The sequence below is a fragment of the Chamaea fasciata genome, unplaced genomic scaffold (genome assembly GCF_029207755.1).
Source record: "Chamaea fasciata isolate MVZ Bird 193981 ecotype frontalis unplaced genomic scaffold, bChaFas1.0.hap1 SCAF_3, whole genome shotgun sequence".
Taxonomy (NCBI): Eukaryota; Metazoa; Chordata; class Aves; order Passeriformes; family Sylviidae; genus Chamaea; species Chamaea fasciata.
The window spans coordinates 88552646-88569186 of record NW_027094088.1 but is presented as its reverse complement, the minus strand read 5'-3'; the positions used below and the strand labels follow the sequence as shown (position 1 = coordinate 88569186).

The window sequence follows — 16541 nt, the reverse complement described above, 5'->3', positions numbered from 1 at the left end:
TACCAGTGTTCCCAAACTGGAAGCATAAGGAGATCAGAAAGGAAAGAAGAATCAGAAAGACAGATTTAACTTGTTTAAAATGTAGCTCATTTCTGGGCACTTGAGGCCAACAAACTTTTTTATTGAAAAGAAATACTCAGATATTTATTTTTTAATAATCTTAAGTTACTTAGTTTGTGCTCTTAAAAAAAAAAAAAAGTTTATTTGCTCTTAAAAAATTTAACATTTAAATAGTCTACTTCAATATTTTACTTGTAATGTATTCCCCTTTTTCCTCATCAGGAAGCCCACACCTAAAAAGACACTGAAATTCTGCCATGCAAGTATTCATATGCCTCACCTGAACATCTCGTATCTTGGCTTCCTATTACTCATTAAAAAAAGGCACTCTTTGAATCCTTCCATTATTATCAAGAGACCTAAACAGACACTTCATTTTTTCAATCAAAAATAGAAACAAGCTCTCATCACATTCTTTTTTAAGGGATATAAGTCCTGAACATTTTTAGAGCACCAAGAACTCTCAGGACAGATCTCGGAAAACAACTCACACAATTCTAGTACTACTTCACTTAATATTTAGTATGCATATGCTTCACTTCTAAGACAAATTTACGTATGAAAATAGCATGGAATGAATTTATAAATGTGGAAAAAATAATTTTCAGAGAATTTGAGGAAAATCAATAGACATGAAGGTAAATATTTCAGAAAGTGATATACTCAGTATAAATCAAACTGAAAAAGTTCACAGCTTTAGAGTATGTTTCTGCACTCTCCTAGGTGATGGAAGATTGCTAAACTGTGGTCTGAGTCATAAGGTGAACAGAAATGTTTTAGGAATATTTTGCTCATGCTGTTTGCTCCACAAGAAATTCATTAACTTCATTAGCAAGATATTTAGGTAAATTGTTACATGTATTAAAATGTTTTTGAACACTTAAATACTCAAAAATCTTGAAAGTGTACTCTCATACAAATGACTAATGTCTGCAATCAGAAAACAAAAGTAATCCACCAGTTCCTCTAAAAAAGAAGAAAGGAAAGCAAAACACATTGACAAATGGAAATAATAGAACACCTAAAAAATGTATCAAGGCATCAACTGTGACACTTAATGGCCTGTTTGGCATCTCCCTGGGAAAAAAAATGAAAGCTGAAAGTTCAACAGAACAGGGTAAAGGGATTTTTTTCCTTAGTCTAAAGAAGGAACAAACTCAACGCAACAAAAACATAGCCTGACACAGAAGAATGTTACAAATGACTTACAGGAACCAGGAATTTTTTTATTTCTTCCAAGGCATGACTCATACGAGAATATGCCTCCCCAGGTGGAGCAAACACTTCAATTAATACGTGGAGCTCATCACTCAAGTGCGCGTATTTGGCTTCTCCACTTTTCCTTAGCTCTTCTTCCTATGAAGAAAGGGTGGATTTGGTTTTTAGAACTGGAAATCTACTAATTTTGCAGTGATTTAGCATTCACAGATAGCATGACAGAAGGACATACTGTAAGCAGGCTTTTAAATCCTTTGAGAAACAAAAGTCTAGTTCAAGCCACTTCAAGATTTAAAAATCAATTTTGAGTGTTTGAATGATAAAACCAGCCTAATTATCATCTAAATCAGATTTTAATCAGCACAGGGAAAAAATGCCAAATAGTCCAGAAGGAAGTACTGATATTAAATCCATAATGGAAAAGCTGCATTAGTCTGTCTGAATCCTAGCTCTTAAAAGAAAAAAAAAAAAAAAAACAACAAAAAAACCAAAACAAACAAACAAAAAAAACCCCCACCAAAAAACCCAAAAAACATCAAAAAAAACCCCAAACCAAACCAAAACCAAAAAACCCAAAATCAAAACCAAAAAAGGACCCCCAAAACCGCCCCCCAAGAACCCCCCAAAAATTCAAACATAAGATAAAGATGTATTTAACCATTTTGGAACACCATTTTTTAGTAAACTTTTTAGGTTCTTCAACAAATATCAGCAAGCTGTACATTTTAGTATCACCAAAGAGAAACATGCCCAAGGACTTTCATTTGAGACACAGAATCACAGGATAGTTTGGGTGTGAAGGAACCTAAAGACTGTCTAGTTCCAGTGCCCCTGCCATGAACAGAGACACCTTCCACTAAATCAGGTTGCTGAGGGCCCCATCCAACCTGGCCTTAAAAACTTCAGGGATGGAGCCTCCACAGCTTCTATGGTCGAACTGCTCCAGTGTCTCACCAAACTCATAGTGAAGAACCTTCTCCTAATGTTTACCCTAAAACCTACTCTCGTTCAGTTGAAAGCCACTACCCCTTGTTCCCTCACTATGTGCCTTTCTACAAAGTCCCTCTCTGGCTTTCTTGCCCTCTTTCTGTACTTGAAAGGTGCCATAAATTTACCCTGAGCCTTCTCTTCTCTAGGCTGAGCAACCCAAATTCTCTTCATAGCAGAAGGGCTCCAGCACTGATCATCTTCATGGCCCTTCTCTGGACTTGCTCTGACAGATCCATGTGCCTGGAATGCTGAGGGCCTTTGAGCTGCCCTCAGTACTCAGCGATGTCTGAGTTTCAGCCCCAGTCCCAATTCAGGGTACCTATGCAATGCAGTGCACACCAGCTCAGATGGTGAATCATCTCACCTAGATATAGCTCAACCATCTTTGGGTCCCAATTTTCTAGCTATAAAATAAGCCTAATAATCCTACTTCATGTTACTGCAATGTTCTGAAACATCAATCCACTTTCTTACACCAAGCTTTGAGATAGCAAATGCAAATTGCAAAATACATTCGTAGTAGTTACTGCTCCATAAAAATCAAAGACATAGAGTAGTGATCATGTTAATGGCACTGGCTATGACAACATAATGAAAAATCTATGTCATTACTACACAAGATAGCCATAAGTAATGCTAAAGAAATTTTGAGTTGAACTCTCAGTCTTCAAAAATATCTTGAGAAATGTAATTTAGAAGAAAATACATATATACAGAAAACATCACAGAAAAAGAAGTAAACTGATTTGCTTGAAAATGGTGACGGTTATAGCTTTTTAGTATATACTAAAATAACAGTTTATGAATATTTAGCTAAGATATAAAAACTGTAACAACAGATTACAATTCTTACTGATTTAGCTTATTTAATTCTGCATTAACTTCATTTATTTTAGCCTTGAGTAATTTACACCAGTGCTTGCTACCAAAAACATCTGCAAGATGCTATGCTCCTAACAATAAGTATTTAGTTCTTTTTACCTGTGTTAGAAGATCCAGCCTCAAGGACTTTTTGATTTTCCAGAGAATACACAAAGGCTGCATCCTCTATCTCCAGAGCCTGAGATCTGGCTCCATGCTAAGTCAACATTTTGCAGATTATGATAAAATCACAACTTAATAAATGTGAACTATTATTTTATTTTTAAATTTGAAAATTGACATATTTGTTTGCAACTGAAACGAAAAAATTAAGATAAGACATAATTGTCACAGTGTGTTAATTTTTACAGTTACATTATCTTTGGCATTTTAACTTATCACTGAAATCTCATTGAAATGTCCATAAGAACCACAGCTTAAGTAAAAGTCCATCATGAGACGTTACAGTACCTTTCAGTTTTCTGGGAAAAAAATCACACATTTGATTAATGCTCCTGAAAAAATCTGGTATGGAGTTTTCAGTAGAATTAATTTTTAATAGTTATAAAGATACATCCTAGTGATCGGTGGAAGTTTCTTTCCTGTTGCTTTTTTAAGATTCTGAGGAGGAAAAAAAAAACCCCAACAAATGCCAGAAAGCCCCAAAAGTTATCTTTCAGGAAGAGACTACCAATAAACTTAGAATTTAGAAATTCGGCCTTTTTTTTCAGATGTAGAAAATGCAAAAGAATAATGTTTGGCTCTTTATTTTGATGAAGAATTTGTACAATTAAGACATCAGCAACAGGATTTTGTAATGCATACCTGCTTCGGTGGTAACAATGGTAATTACATTTCTCTTTTAGTTCCTGAACAAACTCAGGATTTCTTACTACACATCATTTTACAACCTCACTCTTTGGTTCAGCACATGCTTTCTGTCAATACTTGGCATGGATTTCTAAAGCTGCTGGAAACCACAAGATGAGGTTCTGAGGTACTACACATTTCTTTGTGAGGATACCTAATGAGGCTTCTTCTTGTGGAACACATGGGGTTAAAGACCAAATTTTCACACAGTATCTCTTCCCATCATATGGTAAAATGTCACAATAATGCTCCTTTTATTGCAAGTGTGTGTACAGAGATGAAGAAACTTAATTAAGGAAAACTATGTATAAGTAAGAACTCACAGACCATGCGAGCACTGTTCCAAGCTCTCCTTCCCAAAGCCAGTGAATATGACTGAGTATTTGGGGACTGAATAGCCTTACATTTAATCACGTGTCAGGTATCAGGCATCTAACAAGCAAACAACATGACTCACACTGTTGGGGAGACGCTTGTTGGTATGGCAGGTGATACCTACTGGCAGCTCATTCAGCTTTCCAAGTGCAGTACAGATGAACAGGCCCTCCCAGGAGCACATGAAGATGGACAACACCTTTGCAAATCTTCATCAGCAAGCAGCACATCCCAACGGCACAGTAAAATGGTCAGTGCCATGGGACCAATATCCACACTGCCCCTTGTGTAGCACAGCAGTGAAGTTTGCCTCCTAGTGGGTTTTGCAGGCTAGTTGTACCTTGGTTGCAATAACTGAGTTCCCATTAGAAGTCAGAGAGCCCTTCTGGAGCCCAACCTTGATGTAGTTTCGTAGGAGAGGAGGCCAGTTAAAACCCTGTGAGTTCTGCTGACTTTAAATAACGGGAATTGGGAATGATCACGAGGCTCTCCTTTAAACTGCGCTTCTAAGTCAAATGAAAACACTAATGAATAACGCCCCATGTATGACTGGTAAGAACTCAGATGGATTATGGGACTTTCCAGCACCTGGTACATTGAGGCAGAATAAGTGAGATCATCATAGATCTATTTATTATGATGTTCTTGACAAGGCTATCTGGGTGCTAATGGCCTTGCAAGGCCCTAGTGGCCTCTAATGCACCCATGCAATTACTTGTGGACTTTGGCTGTTTCTCATATAACTCTGTCTTACTCAGTTCTGAGTTTCAGGTATTCCCCATGGTGCTGTCTGTAACTTTTGGCAGATACTTACAGCTTTTTACTTTCTACAATTCCCTACATCATGTCCAGCAGTTTTTTAGACCCTGTTGAGCTTGCACAGCCTTAGCCAGTGTCCACCCAGCAGCCCAGTTGTTCCCTCACAGCCCAAGCACAGAAAAGATAACTGCTTAAGCTTACTCATGTAGACATAAAATGATTCACAGTGGAAGGTGATGTGCATTGAAAGCCTGATGGATTCATTGCATCAAAATGCAGTTAAGTCTCAGACACTGAATCTTAGGGCAGAAAAACAACAAACCTGGGACCTGATCAGTTCTGCTTTATAAAAGGAAAGGAATAGATTCCTTGGGCTTCTGGATTAGTGACTACAATCACTCTTAGTACTGACTCTCAGGTTCATAGTATGGTTCTTAGTTCATGGTGACGATGTTCTACTTCAGTATGGGTTGAGCACAGCAGAGAAAACAAGTATCACCCTCCAGAGACAACTGCCCCTCATCCTCATCCTCTTCCACTCCATCCTGCATGTCAATTCCCTTGATTTCTCAACAGTGACAGAACCGAGCTCCCCTTATACAATCTGTTTCAGAGTTCCTTCATTCCCTTCATCCTCTCTTCTTCCTCTCGTCCTTAAAGTGTCTGTCACACAGTGCTGAAGTCCATCAACCTTCAATGTGATCCATGGCTCTGTAATCCACTCCCTCATTAGGATAACAGGTATTTTGAAACATCTACTGTGTTTTATAATTTCCAATTGACTAAATCAGGGAAAAATGACTCATAAAATTCTATAGCAGAAATATTAGAAGTACCAACCTCCGCAAAAGTGAAGTATGTGAGTGACAGGAACATAAAGGGCAAGAAAAATGATTCATTATCTCTGGATGTGAAAGGAATCTAAACATTTTAAAAAGATGTGTGTTGACAGAGAACTGCTTTCGTTCTGGAATCCGGGCCAAAATGCTTGAATAAAAATATCAGGATAAAGTTGAAAGAAATGAAGTTTGTAAAGAAAACAAAGTTACACAGTCCAGATTGGTGAATCAAAAGTGTCCTCATAATACAGAAATAACAGGATATCAAAGAATAATAGAAAAGAAACTTGTAGTAGGAATTATGTAGGTTTCAGAGATAAATTTCATCAATACAATACAAAGAACATCCTATAATGAAACAAATACAGCCATTAAAAGAAACAACGGGTGCTTGAGGAACAATATGAGAATTGCAAATGGATTTCATATCTTGCAAGAATTTACAAAGGAAAGCACAGTGCAGGGACTAGACAAAGATGATAATCACAGGGCTGCTGCTACACAGGCATTATTCATAAGATCAATGCACAATGCTACAGAAGAAAATTCTTGAGCATGCAGTTTGATAAATGCAAACCTATAAATTTTTAATCTGGACACAAATGAAAAAAATCAAAATGTTGTCTGCCACACTGACTATAGCAAAAGTAACAGTGAACTAATTTCTTTGTGGTACTGGCTTCCAAGTTAAAAAACTTTCAGGTCGAAAGTCTCATCAGTGGAGAAACAAACAAATACACAAAAAAACCCCCCAAAAAACAAAAAATCAAAAAAACAAGAAACCATCTGATAATGGATGAGGCATTGGAAAGAGATTCAGCAGAGTACAGAATGAAGCTAAAAAGACCTTAGCTGTTCCTTGATTCTTGTTTTTAGACCAGTTATTTTCACTACAGGAAGAAGAATAAAGAAGATGGAGGTGGTGAGCACATGAAGAGAGCTCACATAGTAATGCAAAGAGAGTGGGTATACAACACCTGCAGTCAGAGATCCCATTATGAAATGCAAGCATTAGAAAGAACATCTCCTACAACAGAGGAAATTACTGGAGATACAGGTGACAACAATTATTTTTCTATACTTAATTCATCATTAAAATTTTCATTGTTACTTTGGTGAAATGGAGCAGAGAATTGTGTACATTCAGTACTGTCTTGGGCAAACAGGTCCTTCAGTACTTTATTTCCTGATGCTTTTCATAATGAAATGCAACAAAATCTTATAGGCTAGGAAGTACTAAACCACACCTAGATCATCTTTTTATTTAGAGAGGTGAAAAGGAAAAAAAAAACCAAAACTAATCAGCAGAAGAATGTGATGATAAAACAACCTCTATTGAAAGAACCCTAACTCCTGACATGAAGGTTAAATGGAGAAAAAATAGAAATTCTTTGGAGAAAAAAAAAAATTAGGAAAAGGATTAACACACTAAAGTAGTATGTGCCAAAACTGAGGCAACAGGTGGTGACCACTGTGACCAACAACTAGTGATCTATGCTTCAATTCCCTGCCAGAAAACTAAGAGCAGCGATAGAGATCACACACCTAAAAATGTTTCTACATTTGTACAAATCTAAGCAGAAGCTAAAACAGCATAGCTAAGAGCCACCTGGGCATTAGATAATTGCTTCCGGAATTAACCTAGCCAAAGATGTTCATTGAATACAATCAATGATTTGCAAGTTTGCAAAGCTTATGTAGGAAATCAAAGATCCTCAAGAAATGCACAATTACCATACCTAAAGACGCTTCATAAGATTATGTTCATCTTAAAACTTATGATCACGACTAGAGATCACTGCAATCCAGACGGCTTCAGATTCTGGAAGAAGACTTTGCCTTAATTAATAAGAGTAGAAAATGTCATGCTTTTATTTATGAGAGGCTAATTAGCAATTTGTTGCAACCAAGTTACAATATAGTTTGCTTGAACTCCAAACAAAATGTTACACTTTTACTATGGGCAAAAACATATTTTAAAATAATTATTTTCTTTTTTTTTTTTTTTCCCCCCTTTAATCCAAGGTTTATTTGAAGTTTAGTTCCATACTAATGATTGCAGGTCAAATTCTGTGCAGGCAAAAATGACACATAAACTAACTTTTTAGTGTCTGACTCTTTCCATAGTTTTACATTCACCCTTCCACTGCCCTGGGGATCCTAAGGTTAATGGCTTCAGCATGGAGAGGACAACACTACTGTGAGTTGCAGTGATACAAGATATTGCATTGGTTTGCATGGCCAGGTTTTGGTATCAGTGAGGGGTACAGGGCTGGCTTCTGTGAGAGGCTGCCAGAAGCTTCCTCAGTATCTGTCTGAGTCAATCCCAGATGGCTCCAAGACAGACGTGCTGCTGGGCCAATGGTGCTAAAACCCTTGTGGTAACATATTTAGGGAGAAGAAAGAAAAAGTTACGTCTCAGATGTAATTGTGGCCAGAGAAAAGCAGAGTGAGAACATGTGAGAAGAGCAGCTCTGCAGACTTCAAGGTCAGAGCAGAAGGAGGGGCAGGAGGGGCTCCAGGTGTCAGAGCTGAGATTCCCCTGCAGCCCATGGTACAGCCCATGGAGGGCCAGGGGATGCAGAGATCCACCTGCAGCCCTTGGCGGAGTCCCGTGCTGGAGCAGGCTCCTGGCAGGGACCTATGGAGAGGGCAGCCCATGGTGGAGCAGCATGTCCTTGAAGGACTGCATCCCACGGAACAGTGACCCACACTGCAGCATTATGAATAGAACTATTCCCTGTGGGATTGACTGATGCTGGAAAAATTCATGGAGGACTGTCTCCTGTGGGAGGGACCCCATGCTGGATCAGGGGAAGGACTCCTCTTCCTGATCAGCAGCAGAAATAACCTGTGGTGAACTTAACAGACTGTAACCCCCATTCCCTGTCTCCCTGCACTGCTGGGGGAGAGGAGGTAGAGCTGGGAAGAAGGGAGAAGTGCGTAGAAAGGTAGTTTTAAGGTCTCATTTTGCTTCTCATTATCCCGCTCTGATTTTGTTAGTAACAATTAATATCTCTAACTCTAGCCTGTTTTGCTCTTCACAGGATTTGGTGAGATCTCTCTCTGTGCTTACCTCAACCCATGAATCCTTTTTTTATATTTTCTCTCCCCTCTGCAGTTGTGGAGGCGAGTGATAGAGAAGCTTTTGTAGGTGACGTCAACCTACTACAGACAAACGAAACCAACAACAATAATTTCTTCCTCCTCTCTCCAGGAAGCACGGGGATGGTAATTATTTTTAGGATGATAAACATGCTACATACATTGTTCTTTCCTCATTGTTTAGCAACTCCATTTCCCATCCAAATTCACTAGATATGGTTAGTTTTACACCTGCTGTGTATGTTTTCTTTGCTCTCTTCCTTACCCATGGAGTGATTTTACCCAGATGCCAACACTGCGTCCCTTTAATGGCCTGCAGCTGACCTTGATGCCTAGTCCCAGTTTACAATCCTGGAGCCTTCTTTATTATCCCAAGCCCTTGCTTTCAGTGCCTCCACTTCCATCCCAACCCTGTACTCCCCTGTGCAGCACTTTTATTCCAGGGCCATAGAAGCACCCTCCACACAGAATAATGACTTATTATTGTTACCATTAATTAAACAAACAGTACAAACCTAGGAAAAAGTAAAGCAGTGAAGGTAAAAATCACTCAGCCATTAGACAAGGGCTGCTAGAAGTCAGCAAGCTCAAAGGAAGCTGGGGACAGACCCTGAGCAGTCCAGAAAAAGGCTGGCAGGTCCCAGCCCTGTGCTACTGTTTTAGCATAAAGCCTGCAACTTGCAACAGGCGATGGCAACACCACATTTACTGGGACACAGTGTCAGTGGAAAGACAACTACAGGCACTAATTGCCTCTGATGACCAGTTCTAAAAAGCACTCTTGGGATACAGATTTTTTTTTTTAGCTACATGTGTGTAATTTTAAACCTACATATATAGCTGGATAAGGCCTTCTGCTTTCAATGCTCTTTCTGGTTGCCCCAATGCTAGATTATACACGTGCCTATCTCAGGGTATAAGCAATTGCTTGGGCTCTGCCACAGTGTAAACTGTGATGGCTACAGCTACTGCTGAGGATGAGTCTCTACACAAAAGGATCAAAACTAATGAGCACAGACTGTATTCCCAAACTTCACCACCCCTTTAGGAAGGGCTCCTCACTATGATATAGGGTTTTGCTCAACTACACTGAGGCTGCTGACAGCCAATGCCAAATCACCACATTCAAAAGGATAAATACAGTTACTTACTGATTTGAAAAAATGAAGAGTAGAGAGATATAATAAAGGCTGATGACATTGTAAGAGCTTTAAGAGCTTACTGTGTCAAAAATAAAGCAACAAACCTTTGGCAGAATAGAAAAATCGTTTGAGGAAAGCAGATATAACTTCATTTACACTGACTGAAGAAAAATATACCTTCTTTTTCTCTGCTGTCCCTTTTACTTTCCTGATATAATTTTACTGGTTCTCTTACATCAATCTAGTTCTATTTCATTACATTTGGAGCCAACAGTTTTATAAATTTTAATTCCTTTTTTTTTTTTTTAGAGAGAGAGAGCATGAACAGTAACCTTAAAGGGATACATGTTACAGACACTACAAAACTCTACTAATCTTCTAAGTAACTCAATAAGCTAGCTGATGACAAATTATCAGTCGTCTTGAAAAGAAGGTTAACTTTTTTTATGCTAAGAATTCCATAAAGTTACAAAAATTTATTTATCAACAATTCTTATTAATCAGGAAATATTCATCTTTATATCAGTCCATCTTTATATCTGTTAAGCATATAGAGTTTGTGAAAGCTTTGCTTAATAAAAAATAGTATTGGTTATAAAAATGTACAAACAGGAAAACTTAAATATCTGTATCAACTTTTTGTTCCTTCTGTGTCATTAAGTTTCATTATGATTATATTAGTCCTACAAGAACACTTTTTTTTCTGCAAAGAATAAATATCACTTGTATCACAGGATTCACAAGAAATATTCTGCTTTTAAGAATAGGGACTTGTATGAAAAGAAATGTTTTGCAGTTCTCCAGGTTCTGAATGAATTATTTTGCTACACAGTATTGAACTGAAATAAAAGTAAATTTCAGTTGTAGTCAAGTGCTTTAAAGACTGGTTTTGGTCATCTGAAGGAAATAGCAGACAGAATATTTCTACCATGGAGAAAATTCTGGAGGGAAAAAACCATGTCTGAGCTATTTTATGCACAAGAAGAACAAAAGACTTGTATTTTGAAACAATCCATCACAAGAGGTCTAATGCGTACACTTAACTTTGACTATAAAGAAGCCTGAAGCTTGTATTTGGCAAATAATTTATTTATATTTAAACCCAATTTCATGATGAAGGCTCAAAGTGCAAACTTCAAAGTAAATACTTGTTTAACCACTTGATGGAGGATGCTTCCTCTACACAGGCCTAGAGAACAGATCCACTGATGCATGTAGGTATTACTTCAAAGCCTAACTGCCATTGTAGGTACCTACATAAAGAGACCTCCAAGCCTTTCCCAATCCGTATAACCTACTCACTTAGCTTATAGCTGCAAAAGAACTCAAACACACAGGATTCAGGCTGGTTAGGATTTTGATCCTAAACACCAAATTGTGGCCATGTAATTTCCTGTTCAGTGGCTTCCAATCCCTGAAATCTACAGATGCCAGAATTGTCCACAGTAATACTCCTCAGACTGAAGTGTCTGGGCAGCAGCACCACATGACTGTGAAGGAGATCTGATAATTCTTTCAGGCTTAAGCTTCTCTGGGATTCTTAAAGGAACAATGGACTAAGTAAGACAGATGTTCCCAAAACACTCCTATTGAATACAAAAGTGGCGCTGCTGCCCTTTTCCTTAATGAGGTAGCAGTTGGAGAGCTCATCAAGTTATGCATTATGGAAGTCAGGAAATAGGTGTTCATTTCAGAGAAGTTGCTAGATGAATCCCTCAAGAACCATTTGGGAACGTGTCCTGTTAAACTATTCATAAGTGATCCAGAAAATGAGTTGAATAGTAATAAAAATTCTCCAGTGATAAAGACCACCTCTTTCTGTGTGTATAGGCTCTAGATAATGTTATTTCAGGAGAAAGATCTTGAAGGCATGACATTCAGATCTAAAGAAAAAATTTGCTCTGTGTTCAATATCACTTACTAGAGTATTTTCCATTAGGCAATTTTTAAGAAAGGAAGATAAATGAAACTGCAAAAGCTCTACTAGACCATCTGGATGCCTCAATTTAAAAACATTTTGAAATATAACAAATAAAGAAGAATTATTACGAATATGGAAATATTTGCACAGGAGATGCTAAATACCAAAGTCCTAGCAATCTTGATGTTCCTGCAGTTCAGGATGTTCTTAAACCATTAATTCTTGGAAAGCTTTTCAATTTTCACTAGTTCTTATGCTCTCAACCAAACTTTTCAACCTGCAACTTTCAGGAGTTGCAGATTGAGTGCATTCTGAAGTTTTCCTGTCTTATTTGGAACTGTGAACCCATGAACGTGGGGCATGATGTGCTGCATACATAGAGGAAAAAACCCCAACATGTAGATCTATTATGTTTTTGTTCTATGACAGTTGCAATTGCTTGCTGATGTATCTTTTATCACCTATTACATAGATATGTATGCTTAAGGTGGTTATGGGTCAAGTATGGAACCCACTTCTGATGTTAAAGATCCTATTACTAATTAGCATTCAAATGAGCTCAAAACAGTATTACAAGTGCTTCATCTAGAAAGCAACGCAACACTTCAGCCACTCTGATTGCTCATTATAATCAGAGCTGAAAGAGTGTAGAGGAGAGCAATTTACAGCCACTTTCAGCTGCAAAGTCAAGAATCATGCCTGATGCAAGATGTGTGGAGAACTGCTGGCTGCCTTCACCTCCTCACCTCCTGCAGTGGCAGCCTTCTTCACTCCTTCCATGCATCAGGACTTTTTGAAGGATAATGCTGTTATGTCTCTGATGAACCCTTTCAAATCCAACTGGGAAGCTCCTGCAAGTGCAAGGTTTAAAAGCTCAAACTGATAATCCCATTTAACTCCTCACTGCTTTTTCTGACAAGTCCCCACCATTGTGTAGGATTCCATGTTAATGTTTTGCATCCTGAAATGCAATGGAACCTGTGATAGAGGAAACGTACTTCCGTAAGTACAGTGGATATAAGGAAGTGCCTTCTCCCTGATTGCTGTATCGGCCCAGGTCGGGAAATGGGGATGGTTTGGCTTCCAGCAGTTTAAAGACCTGTCTGAAAAACTGTATTATAAAGTTCATTTTCCTGGCTGATTGTCAATAATGATTTCCTTAAGGCCGTCCCCTGATTAACCACAGCATTGCAAACAAAAGCAGTAAATGGATTTGAGTATCCAACCACAAATTTAGAAGAGACCAGTATTTTCTTGTATCCCCTTGATTCTCATACAGTGATGGGGAAACCACGTCAGTGGAGGGAAGCCACAATGGCAGAGACAAACTGAACTCTGGGGAGTGGAAGAGGGAAAGGAAGTTCATAAATAATTGGCAAAAACTGCATCTCTAATGGCATTTACACAGACGAAAATGTTTCAATACCTGAGCTGACTTAAAAAATACTTTATCTTCTGAAAAAGTATTTCGAATTAAAGATAAATCAAATAACAAAAAATCAACCAGTGTGCCACTCTTCTTCACAAACATATCCTTTTTCTGAACCAGAATTGTATTTTCTCGCAAATTATGTACTCCTCCCAGGTGACAGTCACACATGATTTTGCAAGTTTCACTTTTTCTTTTCTTGTAGAATTAGGTTTTGCATAATGATAAAGAACCCAAACACATTTTTCAATGGCAAAATTACTTGTTCCTCTACTGTCTAAAAAAATCTAATTATTCACACTATAGTCATTTAGACAAATAAATATTAATGAGATTGCAAGTTCTTAGATGATTTCTTACACAGGTGTCAGAAATAGTTGACAGATTAGTATGCTGTAACAATATTACATATATCATAGAATCATAGAATGATTTAGGTTAGAAGAGACTTTAAAGATCATCTAGTTCCAACCACCTTGCCATGGGTAGGGATTCTCTCCATTAGACCAGGTTGCCCAGACCTCCATCCAAACTAGCTTTGAACACGTCAGGGATGGAGCGTCCACAACCTCTTGGGGCAACCTGATCCAGTGCCACACCACCCTTGCAGTAAAGAATTTTTTTCCTAATATCTATTCTAAACCTACTGTCAGTTTGAATCCATTCCCCTTTACCCTGTCACTCCATGCTCTTGTAAAAAATCCCTCTCCATTTTCTTGTAGGGTCTCTTCTGGTACTGGAAGGCCACTATTACATCAACCCTACACTTCTTTTCCAGGCTGAACAATCCCAATTCTTCAGCTCTTCTTTATGGGAGAGGTGCTTCATCCCTCTAAACAACTCAGTGGCCCCCCTCTGGACTTGATCCAAGAGGTCCATGTCCTTCCTGTGCTGGGGAACTATCATGATTTTATGTCTGACAGATTTGCTTTCTGCAAATAAAATAGCTTGCAAATAGATTCTTGGCCATCTCAGCTATGATGGGGATTTGCTCTGCAAAGATGAAGAACACATTTTCTAATCTTCTCATAATGGAAATCTGTAAGGATATTAGTCCATTATAAGCTATAAATGAATCTGAGTAAAATACATGATTTTTTAATGACTAGTGATTATAGCTATTCTAATAGAAATTTACTGAAGACTCATTTTCATGGAATGTGCAGAGTACTCAGACCATGTACAGTTCAGGTAACAGCAGCTCCTTGGCAGTGCAGTCGGGAATGGACCTGAACTTTGTATCACCAGAGAGTACTTTAAAAAGCTATCACTTGTAAAGGAAGGCAAAATTAGTTCTCTTTGTTTATCTTGAGATAACTTGGCTGGCACGATGATGGTAACTTTTGGCTGGGGTAACTTAGTCTGTAACTCAGGGAAACTTCAGTGTTTTTCACTGCAAATTTTTAGAATACGTTGTTTACCTAAGAACAGATATATGCTCTCTGGAAGGCAGACTCCTTTCAAAGGCACATGCAAATCCTAGAATTACAAAGAAAGTAGCCTGAATGATGGCAAGGGCTTTCTTGCAGAAATGCAATGTTCAGAATTTCATACTGTTCTTCCCAAAGAAACAGTGCCCCAAAGAAAACACCAGGTATGCACTCACTTCAGAGGAGCTCACCCCAGGCTGAAGGTGCCATTGGCACTAAAACGGCCATGCCAAAATGTCAGTGACTAAGTGCAGCCAGGACGCTCCCTCTCAAGGCTCACAGCACACTCCTCCAAATCCTCTACCCAGAACTCCCCATCTCTCATGAGCACTTGCACGGCATCCAAACCAGAATGGAACAAAACCCCAAACATACATACAATTGAAAGAGCAGAATAATTTTAGAATTAAGCTTAAAACAGATAATTGTATTCCGAAAAGGTTAAGTACCTGCAGTCTTCGAGTCAGCTAATTTTACTGCACTGAGAATTAATATTCATTTTGCACTTAAGTTTTATTATTCAGATCATCTTTGGCAATTCAAAGCAGTCCTCCAATCCCCTTTATGTGCTCAGATTTATGCAAGAAGAAATAACCTTGTGCACAGGCTTTGACTGTTGCAAAATTTTCATTACATGGTAGCCATATCTCAGATAATCAAAAAATATGGAGATTAAATCAATCAAATGTAGTCAATTCTGCCCAATGTCATCATGAGTTTACCACAAAATTTCCTTCTATTAAAAGCTTTTTCCCAGGAAATACTGTAACCTGCCTCTGGCTGAAAATGAAGCATTTTATTTGTTTTCCAGTTCTTTATGGCTTTAGCACCTGTGGTCCCCCTTGTTGCTCATTTTCAATACCAGTACAAATGAACGTAAAGTAAAATTGAACAATAACCCTGTTTATGGCAGACTATCTCCACAGATTAGAGACAAAAGGTGAGGATATTTTTATCTTTGTATGAACATCCTCAAATGCTATGACTGATATTAAATGCTGAAAAAGATACATTTCTTGTTCTTTCTTCCCTTCCTCCTAAACTGGAAAAAGGGAAAAATAAAAAATATTTCCTAAATAAAAAATAAATGTACCACAGAAACTCAGCAATACTTCAGCTCCTAACAGATTTAGCTCATTGTGCTAGGTTTTCCTTTTAATATTAGGGGTTTTGAGTCAAAATGTGCAAAGACCAAATTACTCAGGTTCTTCAAAGACATATAATCTCCCTCCCAAGGCTGTGTTCAACCCCAGGTCTTTGCTGACGTGCTGGATCTGAGACAAAGGTCTCAGTTTGAAAAGATAATTATAGGACAAACGAACAACTATTTGTGTCCCATGAGTGGGGTTTATTTACCTTGATTTAGGCATCCAGAAGTTAGATTTTTAAATCTAAACTAATCACATGGAGCTCTCAATGGAAACAAACGGGGTGAGTCATCTGAAGCCGAAGCTCATGTTCAAGATGACTTGGGAGTTAAGGTGAATACATCAGTTTATGGATCGTAGTATCTTTTTGGATCTGTCCAAATCATATTAATAA

General features: G+C 38.1%; 1 protein-coding gene across 7 annotated transcripts in view; it reads right to left on the bottom strand.

Annotated features, from left to right (window-relative positions):
* Positions 1-16541, bottom strand: part of KHDRBS2 (KH RNA binding domain containing, signal transduction associated 2) — a 350066-nt gene that overhangs the window by 183817 nt on the left and 149708 nt on the right. For all 7 annotated transcript variants that reach the window (XR_010720108.1, XR_010720110.1, XR_010720109.1 and 4 more), the window contains one exon: positions 1270-1416. Coding sequence is in view for 1 of the 7 variants with exons in the window: in XM_066179734.1 (XP_066035831.1) it covers positions 1270-1416 (147 nt within the window). In the remaining 6 variants the exon portion in view is untranslated. The remainder of the gene's footprint in view (positions 1-1269; positions 1417-16541) is intronic.